The sequence below is a fragment of the Vombatus ursinus genome, unplaced genomic scaffold (assembly GCF_900497805.2).
Source record: "Vombatus ursinus unplaced genomic scaffold, bare-nosed wombat genome assembly UNPS02014832.1, whole genome shotgun sequence".
Lineage (NCBI taxonomy): Eukaryota > Metazoa > Chordata > Mammalia > Diprotodontia > Vombatidae > Vombatus > Vombatus ursinus.
In genome coordinates, this window is record NW_020954610.1 from 45,076,607 (window position 1) to 45,098,044 (window position 21,438).

The 21,438-nt window shown below is 37.8% G+C and overlaps 1 protein-coding gene across 3 annotated transcripts in view; it reads right to left on the minus strand.

Annotated features, from left to right (window-relative positions):
• The window catches only part of LPAR1 (lysophosphatidic acid receptor 1), a 145,667-nt gene that overhangs the window by 59,769 nt on the left and 64,460 nt on the right, over window positions 1-21,438 (minus strand). For all 3 annotated transcript variants that reach the window (XM_027839312.1, XM_027839313.1, XM_027839314.1), the window contains one exon: window positions 5,198-5,945. In XM_027839312.1, the coding sequence (XP_027695113.1) occupies window positions 5,198-5,945 (748 nt within the window). The remainder of the gene's footprint in view (window positions 1-5,197; window positions 5,946-21,438) is intronic.

The following is a 21,438-nucleotide window of genomic DNA, read 5'->3' on the forward strand; positions in this document are numbered from 1 at the left end:
TGTAAATTTTTCAGGTATTCCCCAATTAATGGGCATCCCCTCAATTTCCAATCCTTTTCCACCACAAAAAGCTTTAATTGTTAAGTGTTTTAGATTAAGACTATATAGGCTTCTCTACCACTCCCATACAGTCCTCCTGTGGCTGTCCTCTGAGGATAAGTAGAATAAATCCCCTCAAATACATGAAGTCATGTATCATGTATCCCTTGAAGTCTTCTTTTCTCCAAACTAAATACACTCCTGATGTTTCAACCAGTGGTTTACAGACCTTTCATGCTCCTCATCACCATCTTCTGCTGTGTTCTTGTTTGTCAATATCTAGAAACTGACCTAATTCTATAGATCAGGGGTTCTTAACCATGGGATCTTCGAACTTTAAAAAATAAGTATTTTCATAACTGGATTTCAACAAAATTGGTTTCCTTGATAACCCTATGCATTTAATTGATTTTAAAACATTACTATAAGGTGGGGTCCATAGGCTTTACCAGATTGCCAAAGGAATCCATGACACAAACAGAGTTAAAAGCCCCTGCTGTACATGCCTAACTAAAGAGCCTCCACTGATTCAGTTCAGGACCGCTTTAGTTTTGTTCATTTATTTGTTTTTGGTTAGCCTTTTTTTCTTGTCATGCTATTGAATCATTCTAGTAAAACCCCAGGTCTTTTTTTTTTTTTTTTACCATGAACCTTGGGCTAACCAAGCCTCTCATTCTCTAATGTATTTAGTTAGTTAATATTTAGCCCAACTTAAAACTTTTATTTATCCTCATTCAATTTTTATCTGAATAGATTGAAACGCCAGTCTATTCTATCAAGGCCATTTTAAATCTTTATTTTGCCATGCAACATTAGCTATCTTATCCCATCTAACTATGTAACATCTACAAATTTGATAAGCATGCTACCTATACCATCATCTAAGGCCTTGATAAAAATGTTGCAAAGAGTGGGGCCAAAGACAGCTCTTAGAGCCACCCAGTAGAGATACTCCTCCAGGTTGACATTAAAGCACATATCACACATTGGGTCCAGTCATTTAAACAATTCAAAAGCCATGCCATTAAACTACTTTCTAGGTCACATTTCTCCATCTAGTCCATAAAGATATGAAAAAACTGACAAATGCACTGTTGAAATCTGGATAAACTACATTACTGATAATTCCCTGATTGGTTTAATCAAAGTATTAAAAAAGTCATTTAAAAAGTAATGTACTTAAAAAGTAAATTGCTACCTTGTGACCATGAACTCATGGCAGAAATCAAAGTCAAGCTCATTGGCCTCCTTATTGAAGAAACCATCTGTTTTGTCAGATTTCTCTATTTCTTGAGTGACATTTTTCAAAGTGGACTAGTGTATCATGGAAGTTTGTAGAGTTTCCATCACTACTTTCCTTAATATACTGGTCTGGAGATGCCAGGGCATTTAATCTACTATTGGTTAAAGAAATAAGCCCCATCAGTTAACCCCAGAAATGAACCCCACAAGTTGATGAATATGATGTATAATGTTTTCCCTTCTACCCTTATAATATGTTTGCTCAGCAACAAACAATTGACAGATGAAATAAGAACCATGCTTATTACCACTAGAGAAAAAAAATGACTATGTATATGTTTTCCTAAAACATTCTTCTCATTTAAGGAGACAATAGAATATGCAGAGATCAACATGAGCCAACATGAATGGGGGAGTAAGTCCTTTCAACGTGAACAGTAATGTTTGGAACCATAACTGAATTTCAGCTTCATAGCCAACCACAGCTGACACCAGTTTCCCTATAAAATTCCAATCATAAGTAGCCAGCGTTTCTAGGTCTGATAATACACATTCACTTTCAAAGCAACTTTTAAGAATTCAGCTTTTAATTCCTAGATCTTATGCTAAACATGCCTAAAATTAAGTTTACTTAGGATTAAAGAAAATAACCTAAAGCTGTTTTCCAAAGGTCATTGTCTCAGCAATCCACAAGCCGCTGGGGTTTTTCTGTGCTTCCATGACAAGTGTCGTAATGTCAGATCAAAACTACAACCTCTTGGGGCAGCAAGGTGGTACAGTGGATAGAGCACTGGCCCTGAAGTCAAGAGAACCTGAGTTCAAATCTGTTCTCAGACCAGACACTTGACATTTACTAGCTATGTGACCCTGGGCAAGTCACTTTAACTCCAATTGCCTTGCCAAAAACAAACAAACAAACAAACAAAAAAAAACTACAACCTCTTTCCCTATCCATTGTCTCTCTATCAGGAGATTGTTGGCCTTTGAAATCCTTAAGGCAGTCACAACCTAGGGTGGCACTTGAAAGGTTTGGTTTTTTTCACCAGTTAAATTTCAGTTAAATACTGGACTAAAGGAATCCTCTTATTTCTACTAAGTCTTTGAATATGGAACTGAAGGAGAAGATCAAGGAGGCACCTCTCTTAGTAAAAGTATTTCTACTTCTCTTTCTCTTGCAAATCTGAAGGAGAAACCTGGAAGATTGCCTCTACAGCATTATACACATATACAGATAAGTGTTGTGTTATCTCTAAAGCTTCATATTAATGATTACAGATAAGAATTTGGCTTACTGACAAAAAAAAAAAAGTACAACACTCAGACCTCAGTCAAGCATTCAAACTTTCCACAGAATGGACACAAGGTCCAAAAATTTCCCTTATAATAAGTGAAGCAAGGTTTAAACTCAACCATGCAACATTTTGAGGTATCTGTCTGTTCCCTGAAAACTTTAAGAAGAATTTGAATGAATTTTACCAAACTTCCTGCACAACTAAAGAGAACGAGTTACACCCTTAGATTTAACTTGAGAGTTCAGTTCATGATCTTCTCTTGTGGCATTAGACAAGTTATGTGACTTCCATGGACTCTTATTGTCTCAGCTATAAAAAGACAGGATAGGGTAGCACAGATTACCTCTATTCAGTTCACAGCTAGTTCTAAATCCTACATTCATGTGATAAAATGAAAGACTGTAGATTTCAAATGAACATGTATTCTTTGACGTCAGTGATGATAGTCTAGAGGAGGGCTTCTTAAACTTTTTCCACTTTGACTTCTTTTCACATTTTGGCAGCGTTGCCTAAGGGCACATGCAGTGCAAAGTGTGTCACATGCTTTGTGTTCAGAACCAAGGCTGCAGTGAAGTTGTGATGCAACACGGACAAACACTGCCAGAAACACCTCAGATTCATTATGTGTTTGATTTTGAATTAACTTTTGGTCATTGTACGTTCAGAAACCTTTCACTGTTGCCAGATTTTTTGCAACCCCACCTGGGATGTGACCCACAGTTTAAGAAGTGCTGGTCTAGAGTTCACCAAATCACCTTTTTATGATCACAGAATTTAGACTCTGAGCTTGCCAGGTAAGCACTACTGGATGTCTAATTCTGAGATCTGCACCCAGTGCCATACATTCTTAATGCTTAAGAATGCTAAACTCTGCTTTGTGTGGGTTTTTTTTTCTTCTTTTTATTTCAAGAGTGCACTGACAGGAAAAAGTAAGTATAACTGAATATTAGATAGTCACATAATGATTGAACTTTACAAAAAAAAATTACCTGTAATGCTTATCTGGCAAGATTCAACATTATGCTTTAAAAAAAAAAAGAAACAACTAGATTTCCATCAGTACAGGGAGCTCAAATGAAAGAATTCCTTTACTAATGTAGATTGGCATCTCCTCTACAACTATTTTAGAGAGCTGCCTGGGAGCACCAAGGGTTTTGTCCAGGCACAGGGGTAGGGAACCACATGTGGTCCTCTAGGTCCTCAAGTGTGGCCCTTTGACTGAATCCAAGCTTAACAGAACAAATTCGCTTAATAAAAGGATCTGTTCTGTGAAACTTGGACTAGGTCAAAAGGCCACACTCAAGGACCTAGAGGGCCACATGTGGTTCCCCACCCCTGGGCCCCAGAGTAACAAAGCTAGTACATGTCAAAGGCAGGACTCAAACCCAAACCTAAGCAACTCTCCATTTAGTATGTCACATTGCCTCTTTAATATAACACTGAAGTGATGTTAATAGTCTATCAAAACTTGCTTCATAAAGTAGATAAAATGAAGAACACAATATAGCACTTCCATAGTCCTGTCTTCGAGATCCGTGCTATAGGATGGCCTTAGAAGTTTAACCACCTCATAATTAGGATATTTTAGTGTTTCATAAATTTTCTCTTTTCCTTTGTGAATTTGGTCCAATGTAGCCTTGACTTACACTTGTTTCCATTCTATGGCAAATATTCAATCACTCTAATAGATTTTCTTAGTGAAAAGAAAACTATAATTAGATACCCATCTTATTAGGAATATTCTGTAGGTGAATTGAAATCATATAAACTAGTCCTTTGACCATACAATTTGTATTGATGAGAGAAGTCTTATGAGGAAGTCCCTTCCACATGATTTTCTTGCCTTTTAAAATTTAGGATAAATTTGTATTCATTTAAATACAACTTTACATGAGAATATGAGCCTTTCTATTCAAAATTTGAAATATTTTCATTTGCTTAAGTAGAGAAGGACAAAGACATTGCTCTGTCAGCCATGACTCAATTTATGGGTATATAGGGTCACCATTACTACAGAAGTAATCAGAGCAAAAACAATTCAGAAGACTAAATATCTTTAGTTAAGAGGGCTGTTAGAGTTGTTTGTTGCAGAGAATCTCTTACTCTGTGTGGAAAATCTCGACAAAAGCATTATTTATCAGGACTTACCTGAGGTAGTAAAAATTACAAAAAGTGAACTCTTACTCAGAAATATTGGTGAAAATAACTACTAATGGAAATATGTATTAAAAATCATATAAATATAAGAGAATGCTTTATATCTGATAACCGAATTAAAAATACACACACATGGCCTATGGCATAACCAAATGTAAAACCTTTTGAAGTTAAAAAAATTTAAGTAAGACCAAGTTTCACAATTTCAATTTAGCTAAAGTCTTCCAAGAATGGCCATTTCCCCCTTATCATCATTATAATACCATTAGGGGAACCCCCCCTCCAAACAGACACGCACACTAGCAGACCTAACACCCAAAGATTCAGTGTTGAGGCCAGTTTGTTTTTTCTTTCCCTGCTTAACATGCACATACTTTTCTGGACCAACATATTCCAGTTCATCTCTACTACTAATTGTTAAAGCATAAGGAATTTGGAAAGAAATTTTCAACCAAAATAGCACTTACCAAGCACAATGACCACAGTCTTCAGGAGACTCATCATAGTGTCCCGATTCCTCCTTGGTCCAGAACTATGTCTAGACATTCTCATAGTCCTTTGTCGGACATAGCCAAAGATATGGGCGTACAGGACCACCATTACTACAAAAGTAACCAGGTTGAAAATAGCCCAGAAGACTAAGTAAGAGTCACTGTAGAGGGGTGCCATGTTGGAACAGTTAGTGATGTCACAGATACAGTTCCAGCCCACACTGGGTATAGCACCCATTACAATGGCCATGGTCCAGATGACCACAATAACAACCACCACCCGCCGGTTGCTCATCCGGGTATGCAGCTGCATGCGAAAAACTGTAATGTGTCTCTCAATTGCTATAGCCAGCAAGTTTGCTACAGAGGCCGTCAGGCTAGTGTCAATGAGACCCTGGCGAAGAAGCCAGGTGCTTACGGTCAGTCTTCGTGTATTGGGCCCTGTGTTGAACATTAGATAAAAGTATGCCAATCCAGCAAAGAAGTCTGCAGCAGCCAAGTTAGCCATTAAGTAATAAATAGGAAAGTGGAAGCGGCGGTTGACGTAAATCGCCACCATGACCAGCAGGTTGGCCAGCATGATGAAGATACAGACAGTGATTCCAAGTCCCATCACAAGCTTGCTGACAGTATTCCATTCTGTGGCGAGGTACTTCCCACTCCGGTTGTAAAAGAAGGCAATGGATTCATTGTAGTAGCATTGTGGTTCACTCATAGCCATGGACTGAAAGAGAAAGGGGGAATAAAAAGGAAACAGAAAGGGGGAAAAAAAACACCAGAGATCAGAACTTAAAGACATTCTATCTAGTTAATACAACATTTTCTCTGAATATGGCAGTCATAAAGAAAAAAAAGAAAGAAATAAAGAATTTGGAAATTTGATACTACGTAATAACATTCCATGAGCTACGTTAAAACTATGGGTCTTGTCACACTATAACTGGCTTCAAGATTAAAGGCAGTTGGGTTTAATGAATCCGAAATAAGGTCTGAGCCTTGTGGTCAAATTTTATTGAAGCCTGCTAGAAATGCCATATGGTAGATAGAGAAATTTTGCTTAAAAATACATCATTTCACAAAATGAGGCAGAACACTGCAACTAGCCTACAAAACTCATATGTATGTGTATGTATGCATATGTGTGTATACACATATATATGTTTATTTATGTATATGCCTGTTTGGAGAAACTCAAAACAGTTGATCACATATGTGACATAAAAATCCCATTATTTTGCATGGCTATTCCTTGTAGTACTCTCTGACAGACATCTAGATACAAGTGAGCATCCTGTAAAGCAGCTTCCTATGCAGAATTTTAAGCTCTAAACAAGATCACAACAGACCAAAGGAGCGTAGCACAGTGCCTGGTGTGTGCTCAAAATTGTTGTGGTCAGCACTGGCTACCCTCAAAGACTTCCTATTAACAAAATGTCCATTAACTATGAAGTGTGATGGTTTTGACTTTAGATAACATCTTTACACCATTAATGAAACATTTGAAGATCAAACAATACTATGACACTTTCTCTAGAAAGCAAATATACTTGGGGTGGGATAAGAAGAATTTATTCCAAGACATTTTAAAGTGCCAAATAATTAGTTAAAATTCGTCTCCTTTTGCTTCAATATCAATATCATAGTATAAGTTCCCTGAAGGCAGGGCTCATTTTATGTTCTTTTATGTTTAACCCTTCATGACACCTTAAATAATTCTCATCTCCTAATAGGCATTCAATAAATAGTGGTTGAATGACATCTATTAATAGCTATTTCCTGGACATCCATGCGCTCTGTATGGTCCTGTATTAAGCACTGGAGAATTCCAGCTAACATAACACAGATGCTAAATGGTTCATTGAGTTTTTGGAGGAAACTAATAGATCTTAAATGCTGAAGCATTAAGTCAAAACCTTTTGTTTTTATAGCCCCATAGTAGACTCTATGGGGATAGATAACTAGAGGAGACAGTTATTACCCTTGAAATATTTATAACTCATTCATGGAAACAACATATACATAAACTATACCATAGAATAACAAAAAGTACATTACAAAAAAAAGCCCTAAACTTTATACCTGAGAACAAAAGCCAAGCCATGTAAAGGAGTGATCAGTTTTAGGCAGAAACAGACAAGAAAGGATATGTGGAATATTGAGTCAGATCATAAAGGAAGGGATTATAGGCAGCTAGGTGGCACTGTGGATAGAGTACTGGTCCTGGAGTCAGGAAGACTCTTCTTTTGTGAGTTCAAATCAGGCCTCAGATACTTACTACCTGTGTGACCTTGGGCAAGTCACTTAACTCTGTTTACCTCAGTTTCCTCATCTGTAAAATGAGCCGGAGAAGGAAATGGCAAATCACTCCAATATCCTAGTCAAGAAAACCCCAAATGGAGTCACAAAGAGTCAAAAATGACCGAACACTTAACAAAAAAAGAAGGGACAGATATGGCTTAGTGCTGAGTAGCCAAAGAGCATCATAAAGTACTGAGCAGTTGGCTGGAGCAAAGGGACTGTGGGCTGGGTTGTAGCAAAAAGAGGGAGAAGGGAATAAGCACTATGTACCAGACACAGTGCTGAGTGCTTTACAAAGATTATTCCATTTGTTTCCAACTCTGTGAGGCAAGTGTTATTTTTATTCCAATTTTATAGTTGAGGAAACTGAGGCAGACAGAGGTTAAGTGAGTTGCCCAAGGTCAAAGATATGTTTTGGGGAGCTAGTCCATGGAAGGCCTAAAATTCTAGGCTCAGTTTAGGTGTAAAACTATAGGCAATATGGTTCTTGACCAAATGAATGACCTGATAAAAAATAGGTGAGTATATTTTCCCCAAACCTGGATATATGTGCGGTGTGTTTCTTCATCCTTTCTAAACCTGCCCCTGGCTCCCAATTTCCCTGTTTAGAGAGTACAGTAGCATCTTCCCTAACTTCCTTCAAGTCCCAACTAAAATCCCACCTTCTACAGGAAGCCATCCTTAATTCTAGTGCCTTTTCTTTGTTGATTATTTCCAACTTATCCTATGTGTAGCTTGTTTGGACATAAATGTTTGCATGCTATCTCCCCCGTTAGACACCTTGAGAGCAGGGATTGTCTTTTTCTTTTCTTTATATCACCATCAATTAGCACAGTGCCTGACTCATCCATGCTTAAGATTATGAGGAAAGACATTCAAACTTTCCCTTTCCCTTACCACCCATGTGGAAAAAGTTGTCATGTCAGTTTTACCTGCGCAGTAGTTCTCAAACCTATCCAAGGTGACCTTGGAGCCTGGGTGACCAGGATCTGCCTCTGACATACCTGTCACTTAACAGGTTGAGTCACTTAACTACTCAGTTCTTCAGACAGCTGTCTAAGACACTGAAAAGAAGGTGCTGACCTGCAGCAGCGGCAGAGGGTGTTTCCCTGTACCAATGGGATGACACATCTAATCTCTATCCTTATTGTATATGCTATAAAAGCATGGCATTGAGGTCATGGAGCAAAGAAGGCCTGGACTGGACCAGGAAGAGGAAGTCTTTCCACTGACACATATGTAGCCCTGAGCAAATCACTCAGTAGTATCAAACTCAAAATAGAAACAGATTCCTGTGGGCCAGTAGAAAACTGCAAATTAATATTATCTGTTGTATTTTTAATTTATTTTGTCAAAATATTTCTCAATTACATTTTAATCTGGTTCAGGCCACATTTGGGAGTTTTGACACCTTTGCTATAGGCTACTCTTTATGACTGTAAATTAGGGGCAGCTAGGTGGCAGAGTGGATAGAGTGCTAGCCCTGGAGTCAAGGGGACTTGAGTTCAAATCCAGCCTTAGACATTTGACACGTACTAGCTGTGTGACCCTAGGCAAGTCACTCACAAAAAAAAATACTATAAGTTGCAGAGAAGGAGTTAACTCAGTCATAAGTTCGCTATATTAATGAAACACAGGTCCTATCCCTACCCATATTCTATGTATAAGGCACATGCTAGGTATCAGGCATGAGAAGGAGTTTACAAACCTTGTAAGTGATAAGAGGTATAACAAATATAATGGATACTACAAGTTAGAACAGGATAAGTACAAAGGAGAGATCAAATACAGTAGCCTGAGAAATTCAGGGAGGGAGAGATTATTTCTGACTGGAGAGATGTGGAAGGCTGTGGGGCTTCACGGGGTAGAGCCCCATCTCCCCTCTCTTCACACCTCTATCATTCTATGTCAGATCCTCATCACTTCTTACCTGGACTATCTAAAAAAATCCTCCCCATTGCTTGGAGGATAAAATAGAATTGGCCCTCCTTGGCCCTCCAAAATCCAGCTGGGGTGGACGTTTCTGGCCCTAACACACACTCTTTGTGAAATCTCTGTACTTCTGATATTCTAACCCAGCTAGTCCCCAATCTCATTTGGCCTCCATTCTGTCACTTTCATTGATGTGAGCCATCCCTCGTGCCTGGAATATCTTCTTAAAATATTCTCTTCATTTAAGGCCCTACACATATGCTACTTCTTCCAGGAAACCTTCCCACGATATCTTCCTACCCCAATCCCCTAACAGAATTTAGAGCTAGAAGAGAACTCTGAGATCATCTAGTAGAATCCCCTAATTTCATATATGATCCTCCTATGATCTCTTCCTCTACAAGCATTTTGTCCGGGGCCTAGTACAGTATCTGGCACGTAGTAGCTGTCTGGTTCTCAGCTTGGTCCTGGTACTTCTATTAGTAGCTAAATTCCTTGGGGATAGGAACTGAATCTTGTTTCAACTTCGTATCTCCTGGGCTTTGAGATGCCTTAAACATGTTGTTTTGTTCAGTTCTTTTTCAGTTATATCTGACTCTTCCTGACCCCATTTGGGGTTTTCGTGGCAAAGATACTGGAGTAGTTTGTCATTTCCTTCTCCAGTTCATTGCATAGATGAGGAAACTGAGGCAAACAGGGTGAAGTGACTTGCCCACAGTCACACAGCTAGTAAGTGTCTGAGGCCAGATTTGAACTCCAGGCCTGCTACTCTACCCACTGCACCACCTAGCTATCCTTAACCATATGCCTTAAACATAGTAGACACTTAATAAAGTTTAGTTGTATTGAATTAGCATGTGAAAAAAGATTATTATAACAGCTAAATGAAGAACTGACTAGAATGGCATCATTAATCCATGTTAAAAAAAAAAAACATTAAGTGTACCTCTCATGAGAAGTGTTCGCTCTTAGGAATGAGAAAGACAATCGCTTCCTGTCTTGAAAACAAATATAGAAAAGTCTTAACAGCCCACCTTCCACCAAGGATATACACAGATAGGAAAATAAATAAAATCACTACTTTTCCTACTAGCCTCATATGACCTGTTACTCTCCCTGGCTATTTGCAAGGCTGGGGTCAAGGTTACCACCAGCATAACACAGCTGTGATAGTAATCAGGGCAAATCACTAATAAAGTTCAAACAGGAGAGCTGGCGGCTGATTAACTCTTCCTACTGTGACAAACCATGTAATTGAAGGTCACAGGCCAAAAAGTACTCACTACTCTGTTGAACCACAGAATGCCAAAGCAAACAAGACTAGGGCTTTAGTACTAAAACACTGAGTCTGTCCCAATGATGGGCCAAGAAAAAGGAACCCTTTCTTTCATTTGCAAGAAAGAAGGAAAGAAATGAAGGGGGCAGGGGAAAGGGGGAGGGGTGGAGGGGAAAGGAAGAAGCGGGAAAGGAAGGGAAGGGTCATGGGGAAATTCATTCGCTAGCTCAAAAACTATACAAGGTTACTACAATAAGTGGAATAACAGAAATGCACCCTTCAGAAATAAGTGCAGATCAGATAATGTGTTCCAAGGGTCAAGGGTCTTCTTTGTTCTAACTGCCTGAGTGGTATTGCACTTACTTGTGTGCATGTCTTATCTCCCCTACTACTCTGCTAGCTCCAAAAGGAAAACACCTGCTCCTCCCCATTCCCCTATGACTACATATAGTAAAAACTTAGCAAATTATTTCTTGATTTCAAAAAATAAGCAAAAAAGCCATGGGTGTTTCCAGTCCATCACGTCTACCTATATTCAAAAGGGGAAAAGATTTATTAGACCAGTGGAACAGATGTTCCAGATCTCCCAAAGTTTACCTCAAGCTATCATGCAGTCTCACAAGAAGTCATAACAAAAGTTGCCTGGCCCAAATTTTGAAGGAACATATGGAGCTCATCTTTACAATGTACTTGTAAAAAGGGGCAGTGGGAGTAGAGAGGGGATGGAGAGAGGAGACCAAGGGGGGAATCCTTTAAGATTCTAAGATTTTATTGAGACATGCGAAAAGGGGAACAAACAATCCAAGCTCAAAATTCCGTTCTAAATCATAGAGAAATGAATAAATCCTGACATAAGAACATTGTAACACAGGCCCCAGGGGCATTTAATATTTGGGAACAGAGTTCTTACTCTTAGAGGAAGGAAGAAGCAGACATAAGAACTTATAGCTACAGATGGGACTACCCCTATTGAAGTTTCAGTATTATGGATAGTGCCTCCACCTAAGAGTAGGGATCAGAGTGAGGAAGATGGCGGTGGGGAGGGATACTTCATGAGTCTAAGCTTTTATGGACCCAATGACCCAAATGACCCAAACTCAAAGGTCCATTCTAAATCGTGGAGGAATAATTAATTCTTGACAAATGAACAAGAAACTAAGTTCTAGGTCTTATTTTGAGGCCCAGAGGACAGGTCCAAAGTCACACAATTAATGGCAGTTTCCTGATTTATAAAATAAGGAGACTAGACTAAAACTCTCAAGTCCTCTCTTATAGCATGGAGGCAGTGGGCAACACTAAATTGGAATACATGAAGAAATGAATTGGGAAGGCAACAATGACAAAAAGAAAATTATAATTCCTCACCAGGATTCAAATTAAATGCCAAACATATTTGGGAATATTTGTCATGACATCTACAAAGTATGAGCTAAAATAGTTCTGATAAAAATAATAGGTAAAATTTACGTAATATCATAGATATAGATGTGGAAAAGACTTCTCATTTTACAGATGAATAATCAGAGGTACTACAAATATTTTGTACACATGGACTCTTTTTCTCTTTCTTCGATCTCTCTAGGCCCTATAGGCCTAGTGATTTTCTAGGTTGAAGAACATGCAGTGTAGCACAGTGTAGTACACCAGAATGGCTGGACCAATTCATGGTTCCACCAAGTGTGTGTTAATATGTCTCTTCCCTAACCTTTCCAACCGTTGTCACTTTGTGTTTTTGTCATCTTTACCAATAGGATGGGTGTGAAGTAGCAGAGTTGTTTTCATTTGCATTTCCCTAGTTATTAGTGATTTGGGGCATTTTTCTTTCATATGGTTGTTGAAAGCTTCCATTGTAAACTGACTTCATAGCCTTTGACCATTTATCAGTAGAGAAATGGCTGTCTTATAAATTTAAGTTTGTTCCTTCTATATCTTCCAAATAAGACTTTTATTGGGGAAATGTTACAAAGATTGTTTTCTAGTTAATTGTATGCTTTCTAATCAAATCTAATCATCATGTTCTGTGATACTCTCTATCCCTTGGCCTGGTCACTATTTTACCTATCTATAGATCTAAAAGGTTTCTTCTTTGTTCCTCTACCTTGTTTATGAGCTTTTATACAGAGCTCAGAACTGGTACCACTGGGAGGAAGTTACAGCAAGAGAGATTTCGTTTCAGGTCAGTAAGAATAAGAACTTTTGAACCACTATGAGTAATGAACTCTTTCTAGATGTATTCAAGCCGTGCTAGACTTTATCAAGGATGTGCAGGCACTTTTGACTAGATGACCTATAAGATACCTTTCCATTCTGCTGCAATTCTATATTCTATCATTCTTTTAGGGGAAGTGATAAGAAAAGAGGCAAAATGTCTGAATATCTTCCTATATAGTACTTTTGTTACAAATACCTAAGTGATCCATGCTGGTATAATTTAGTCAGAAGCCAGATTCCTACCCCCCACCTCTCCTGCAACAGCTACCACCAGCTAGGTAGAGCAGTTGATAGAATGCTGGACCTGGAGTCAGGCGAACCTGAGTTCAAATCCAGCCTCAGATAGTTACTAGCTGTGTGACTCTGGACAAGTCACTTACCCTCCTTTCCTCATCTGTAAAATGAGTTAGAGAAGAAAATGGCAAACCACTCCAGTGTCATTGCCAAGAAAACCCCAAATAGGGTCAGGAAGGGTTGGACATGAATGAAATGATTTCAGAACAACAAAACACCTTACGACTTTATAAAAAATATCCCTCAGTGAACATTTAAAATAAGATTTGTATTTTAAGTTAAATAATGAAAGCAATTTTCTTCAGCATTTTTTAAGGCTTATGTAGCATCACCTCCAGGAAGTTTTCCCTGATCCCCCCAGTTCTCTTATTTATATACATATATAGCATATATGTATGTGTATATATATATGATACATATCATATATATACATTTATATATATACATACTTGTTTATATACATACATATTTTATCCTCACAGGAAAATATAAGTTCTTTAAGGGCAGAATTAATGTCTTCATCCAAGTCAGTGATAAAAATGTTGACATGAATTGCCAAATTATAGAAGACATTCTTCTAGTATTGCAGTCCATTATTGTGGTTGTTACTAATAGATTTATGTAAAATCTTGATTTTATAAAGTTATCTCCTCATAAACACCTTAGAAAAGATGAGTAATTCAAGTATCGTCATCCCCATTTTACAGATTTGTTGTTGTTTATTCAATCACATTTGACTCTTCGTGACCCCATTTAGGGGTTTTCTTGGCAGAGACACTGGAGTGGTTTGCCATTTTCTTCTCCAGCTCATTTTACAGATGAGGAAACTGAGGCATACAGGGTTAATTGACTTGCCCAGGATCACACAGCTAGTTAAGTGTCTGAGGCCCAGATTTGAACTCAGGTCCTCCTAACTCCAAGCCCAGCACTCTTATCCACTGTGCTACCCACTGACCATTTTACAAATTAGGAAATTGAAATTCAGAGAATGTAAACACAGTAACCTAAATCACACGGCAAGTTAGTGACAAAGTGGGGATCAGATTCAGGACTTCTAGATCACCCTGGCTTCTTCAAGTCCCATGCTAACTCTACTATAGCAGACTGCTTTCTCTTTGACTTTGTGAAATACCTTCCTAAAATCCAGATTTATCAAGCATACTGAATTTTCCCGAATCCTCTATTACGAAAAAAAAAATTTGCAAGGTTAGCTATGGTATGCTTGTTGACATGGAATGATTTATTAAATCTATGCCAGCTCTTGATAACTACTTCCCTTTCTAAGACTTCACTAGCTTCTTAATCATCTATTCTAGCATTTTCCCAGTGATCAAAAATCTCACTAACCTGTCTACTCACTAACTAATCTACTTATCTCTAGTCATTTGGCATTTCTTCTCTGCTCTCCATGATTCCTCCACTCACAGTAGTTTATCAGATGTACCTGCAAAAACTTTCAGTACTGTGAGACTACCATTTGAGGTTGTAAGCTTTTTTTAGGTGGTCAATCTACATTTTATACACAGCTCACTAACAGATTCTATGCTGCCCCAAAATATAGGCACTCTCCCAAAAGGGTATTTGAACTTGTAGGAATTCAGATTACAATAAAAGCAATAGAGTTCCTGCTAATGTGGATGACCAGAAAGCTGTGGCTGCTTTTTTTTTTTAAGATCTAAGAAAAACAGTATGCCTCTTTAATTATTCCCTTTGATACCTAATTCTATATAACTCTGATTGACTAAGTGTTTCATAAAGCTTGCACCTATTTAAAAGAGATCTATCTTTAAAGCTTGAGGCTGCAGAGCCTTTCTTGACCTGCCAAATCCACAGAATATCCCTGAATGACATTCATTCCGTGGTAAATGAGGGAAAATTATTCTCACCAGAGGAATTCCAGAGTTGTTCCTAGCTCAAGAAATAATACAACTTTTATGGACATACCTTCATATTCTACTATAAAAAACTATATTGTTATTTGGGTTATCAATTTAGTTTTTCCTTTTCTTCTACAAACTTACCTATGTTCCTTTACTCTGAGGGAAAATGGCTTCTTATTTCCCTAAACTCTACCCTTCCACATCCTGGAGATTAGGGTGTATGGCACCTCCCCTCCCCCACAATCTGGAAAATCCACATAAAATTTTTGGCCTTCCCTTTGTATCAGAGAAGAAGTCTGAATTATGATGTTAAAAGATAAAATATGTTGATACTATATAATACTATACATATATTTCATGCATTTCTGAGTTTCTAAACTTTTTCTGTGTCCTCTGTGGCTTTTACAAAAAATTCCCATTTAATTTCTTATGATATATCGAAACCATGCTGGGTAAAGTCGTGATGAGGAAGGGATAACTGTATTTTCATTTCTTCCAGCCTCCATTGCTTATGAATAACTACAACATTTATAAGTTGCAAATATAACACACAGTTTATCTTTAAATCTATGCTGTGTCCGTCCATTAACCTGAGTCTTCAGTGCCCTCATTGATGAGTCATTTGATATATCCGTTCTGATATTCATGAAGCTCCATTGATATGATGTGAATTTCTTGCCCTGTCCCAGATCATCTCATCTTGAAGGAGACTAACAGTCCATGCACCAGAGTTACAACATTGGACTTGGCTTTGACAAGGGGTGCTGAGGTACAGCTGCTAAGAGGTCAGACCTATAAGAACCCAGTTAGATGCATAAACACGAAAACTGATCAGCCACAGAGCCTCTCTAAGGAAACCATGTAATCCAGGTAATCACATCCTGAAGAGTTCCTGGACCAAGCTTTCCAGAAGGAAGGTGATGAATTTCTGGATTGAGTGGGGGCTGGAACTAAGGAACAGCATCATTCAAAGACAGGGGATGGAGAAGCAAGCCTGAAGCCCCCTTTTACTACTACCATAAATTACACAGACTATACAGGTACAAGGACAGGAGTAAACTCTCTAGTGACCCTAAAATCCTGCCTCCTTTCCCAGCCCAATGCTAGTACTGCAAGTCTAGAGAATTGCATAGATTTCTAAAGGGAAATAAAAGCCTATGAGAGAAAGAAAATTGCTTTGACTATTTATATGCTCAGATATGAGTCCTACATGATGTAGTAGATAGAACACTAGGTCTAGAGTCAGGATGACCTGAGTTCAAATCCAGCCACACATAATTACCAGCCGTGTGACCCTTGGCAAGCCACTGCCTTAGTTTCTTCTACTGTAAAATGCAGGTAACAACTATACCTACCTCACAAGGTTTCCATAAAGATAAAATAATATTTCTAACGCACTTGGCCCAGCGCCTGGAACATAGGAACTCTTCATAATGCTTGTTCCTTTTTCTTCCTTTTTATTTTGGGAGTCAAGTTAAAGAATGCCTTCACTATAGTCAATGTTTTATTAAGTTAGTAATCTAAGAGCCATTCATTTTTTCAGAGACTTAAGCATAAGCCAAATCCTAGTGTTCCTTGGGAAACTCCAAAGTGGAGACACAAGAAAAAGTGATTGAGAAAAAAGGGGGGGTGGGGGCTTTTATAGATGAAATGACCAATTACACTTCCAAAAGAGCAAAGAGAGGTATACCATATAGCCAAGGTAGTAATCTGTTTTTTATGACTATGCATATTTGCTTTTAAAAATGGATTTTATTTCTTTTTGTTGTAATTGTTTTTGCTTTCCAGTGGGGGGGGGGGGAGAAGGGGTTGGTAGGAGAGAAAATATACTCTTGTTAATTGAAAGATAAGGAAAAAAAGAGATGCTCAGTGAGGAAGCCCCTTCCCCTCCCAGGCAAGATTGAATATAAAGCTAGTAAAGCTATAGTTTTAGGCCACGAGTTTGAAAATCAGTTTGATACATTAGAAAAAGTGCTGAAATGTGATTTGGGAGACATGAGTTCTAGACCTGGCTCTGCCAAAGCTAAATGACCTGGCTTTGCAACTCTCTGAGCTTCAGTCTTATCCAGTAAAACAAAAAAGTTGGCCTAAAGTAGGCTTTCTTAACCATGTCTGGGTCATGGACTCCTTTGGCAATCCAGTGAAGTCTAATGACCCCCTTTTCAGAATTATGTTTTTAAATGCCTAAATTAAAATATAGAATTATCAAAAGATTTTTTTTAAATCAAATCCAAGGACCCCAGGTTAGGAGCTCCTGGCCTAGGTGACCTAAGGTCCTTTTCAAATCTAAGATTTTAAAATTCTTTTTGATTTTTTTTAATGTGGAAATACCGTATTCTATAAATTCTACTAAGTAACATATTTCTGATGCCTTCTGTTTTAGGATCTGGTTTAAATATCAGAGTATGGGTGCAGAAATGCACAAATAGCACATGCAGTTATTTGTGAAAGTAACTTTCTAACCGAACAATTTTAGCACTTTAATTTGAGGGAAGTTCTTAGGTGCCTATACATAATAAGCAAGTAGCAGAATGATCATACATCAAATGAAGGTCGATGGGGAATAAGACAGTCTTATTACAGCAAGGTATAATCCACAAAAGACAGAAATCCTATTGGAAGCTATGATTACCACCTCCACGGATAGCTCATAAGACCAATAGGGTGTAGACCTTTCATAGTATTTGGTCACTATAAGGTTACTACAAAGAAAACAAAAATAGCCAAGGAGAAAGAAGACATACAACTTTTAAGAAATGGGTTGGGGGAGGTGATGGAAGAAAGTTTCACTAATTATTAAAGAAATAAAACAATTAGAAAGTTTTTACTATAAATAAAAAGAAATTCAGAAGGTCTCATTTGTGGCTTACCCTAGACATCATTATAGTTTTGTCTTATGAATAGCACACACTCAAACCACACCCTTGGGTCCAAAAATAGATATACCTTCAAACTTTGCTCCAAGTTTATAAAGGCAAAAGAATAAGGGGGGAAATGATGGGTGAACCTTTACCAATAAGCAAAATATTATTCTGAATTCTACTACGTTAGTTGATGTAAGGCATTTAGGATTTAATAGAAAACAGAGTCTAACATGGAATAAATTAGACAGTTCAGTGTTTACCTCTAAAATATTTTTTCCTGGCACCATTCTGCACTTTTCCATATACACATAGCACTGATTTAAGTTTACTTTTCTTTGACAGACCTTTTGATGTATCACAAAAAAAAAAATCTAGCAAATACAAATTCCATATGTGAAGGTAACCGAAATTTTTCATCCAGGGTCTCCCCCAAAAGAGGATCAGTCAGGTCAGCCAGAACAAAGTCTGTTAATGGAATGTGTCCACTTTATAATACTTAGAGAATGCTTCATATCAAACTCAGTCCCTTTAGTCCAAAAACAAAACATTTCCTAGACATTTAACTTATATATTTAATGATTTTTACACAGTCATGAAAAAAGTGGATTGCTTCCTTTATCTTTATTATATAGTGATGACTTCCAGACATCTACTTCTAATGTATCCCTGACAAAAATAGAGCACATTCAACAATAAATGTATATTTAAATACTTTTACGTATTTGATATGTGCGATGTGTTGTGATAGGAACCGGTGGAGACATGGAGATAAAGAAAATGGAGACATGGAGATAAAGAAAATAAAATTTATTTTATAGAAGAAGAAACTGAAACCCAGGGGTGAAATAACTGTTTTCAGGGTCATATAGCCAGTCTGGGGCAGATTTGAAAGCAGAAACTAGGTCTACTAATTCTTAGTTCAATGTTGTTTCTGCTACTCAGATTAAGGAAGAGGGGCCAAGGCTTGAAACAATGTTTCTGTTACACTGTGGATGTCCACCGTCCTCCTCCAAAAGTATCTACTCCCAGAGTCAGCCCTGAATCTTTTAAAACAGGATAACTTGTTAAAAGTTGATGTATTTTGCAGAGAGGAATCCCAGTGTAATGATTCTGTCTTTTAGAAGAACCAAGTTAGCTGTCTCATTAACAAAATGGTAGGTTTCCCATGAAGAGCTATATAGACTGGGAAACTTCTAGAACGTCCAAATCAGCACTCAGGGTAAAGACTTGAGGGCAGAATGCTTTAATCTAAGTCAGATCCTTGAAATGAAAGTTTTTACATACTGTGCTTAGCAATCACAATAGCTTGGTTTTTAACACAGCACTAGATGCTGAAACAGGCTCTGGGGATAAATTCTGCCTCATACTTACTACCTATAAATGACCTTAATGAAGTCACAACCTTCCTGGGCCTCAGTTTCTTTATCTATAAAATGGGGGGAGGGGGAATAGCTAGATGGTTCAGTGGATAGAGCACTGGGCTTAAAATCAGGAAGATTCATCTTCCCGAGTTCAAACCCTGGGCAAGCCACTTAACCCTGTTTGCCTCAGTTCCTCAGAAATGAGCTGGAGGAGGAAATGGCAAACCACTACAGTATCTTTGCCAAGAAAATCCCAAAAGGGGTAACAGAGTCAGACATGATGGAAACAACTCAACAACAAAAATGAGAGGATGGGACCAGATGGCCTCTGAGGACCCTTCCTGCTCTATCTCTATGATCCGTGAATAGCAAGAAAGTCTCTATACCATGATTCATTCATGTAACAATAGAGGACACAGAAGCACACCTTACTAACTACTGACATTAGTGCTAATGCTGAGGCTAACCGATTTGATGCCCAATGACCACATGCCAAATAAGGTGAAAGTAAAAACCATCTTGTATAAGATTTCATATCCATAGCCCAGTCCCCTCCTGACATTGCTCATTGTTCAATTTCATGCCCTATTTCTTTTTTACTTTTTTTCCCTCTATACATGTCTTGTTTTCACTTGTCCAAATGCCCCTGGCTATAATCAGTGAGTGGGTCCTTGAGAGCAGGGACTACATCTTAATCCATCCTTGCATCCAAGCAGCTTGTGGCAGGTATTTAATAAATGTTTGCTTTTCAGCATGAAACTTGAACTTTAGGTTGCAAATCGGTTATTGACAACTGAAAGCAACATCGGGATGTTTCTTAGTACCTCTTATATTTGAAAGAAATTGTGGCATATTTTTTAAAATCAATTAATGGGCAATTGAAAGTTTTTAAGCAAAAAAAATGGAATGTTCAAAAGGTTTGTGCAAAAAAAAAAAGACTAATGCTACTCATGGCAGCTAGCTACACCCTAACTATGACAACTGTGAGTGTCAATTTGGCTGGAGAAGATAAGATGTTGCCAACTAAGACTGTCAAGCTAAAAAAAAAAATCCATCTACAAGGCTCATTTGTTTGATGAAATGAATACAACTCTGAAGTGTCTCTCATAATTGGGCTAATCAAGTAGAATTTGATGTCAACTTTACACACAAAGCTTTTGTCACTACTATTTCAGGTGCCTTTATGTGGGTAGCTAATGTCAAAGTACACTTAGTACCCTTAATCTAATTTTCAGAAACTCAAGACGCTTTCTCAGCATGGGAATTTAAAAACCCTTTAGAATCTAGGAAAGAGTGTAAATCAGCACAGAGAAGCCAGCTAAGTTTCAAAACATGAAGCATATCTTTTTAGCAAGTGAATTGCAAGCAGTGAAGGGGGACAATGAATGCTTTCTTTTCCTTGGCTGTTCAGAACAATTCAGGCTATTTATATTAATTAATTTATATCTAGCACTAGGTGGCCTTGGCTTAAAAAAAAAAAAAGCAAGTTCTTTGTTAGAAAATATACAGAGTAACAAACAATCCAGCCAAACAAAAACAAAGGCTTTTTGTTGTTGTTGTTGTTATTGTTGCTAGGGTTGCTATTACATGATTTTCAGTCCTTTTTAACATCATGCTAACTGTGAATCCACGGTTGTTTGGCCTGAATTATAACCCAAAAGGCTATGAGTAAAATACAAAAAACTTCTCAATAATATCACCTTAATCATTATTAGCAAAATAAGCTATTACTTACTTTTTTTACCTCGTGATATTAAGTAATTATATTAGTTTTGCATCTAATGACTAAGAACACAAGGCAACAGAGTTGGGAGAAACCTTAGAAACCATAGAATACAATTTCATTTTAAAGATGTGGAAACTGAGGCTCAGAGAGGAAAAGCAACTTGACTCAGGGACATAAAGCTAGTATTGAGGTGGCATTTGAACCCATGTCTTTCTGACTAGCAAGCTATCCACTAATCCATATGGCTTCTAGTCAGCTAACAGTAAGAAAGAAGTCACTGGCTAATTGTGAATAGGAAGAGAATTCAGAATTAAATTTGGTTCTAATAAATTGCGGCTGACAGTTGCATAGCCCTCTAAAGTTTCAAAGTGGTTA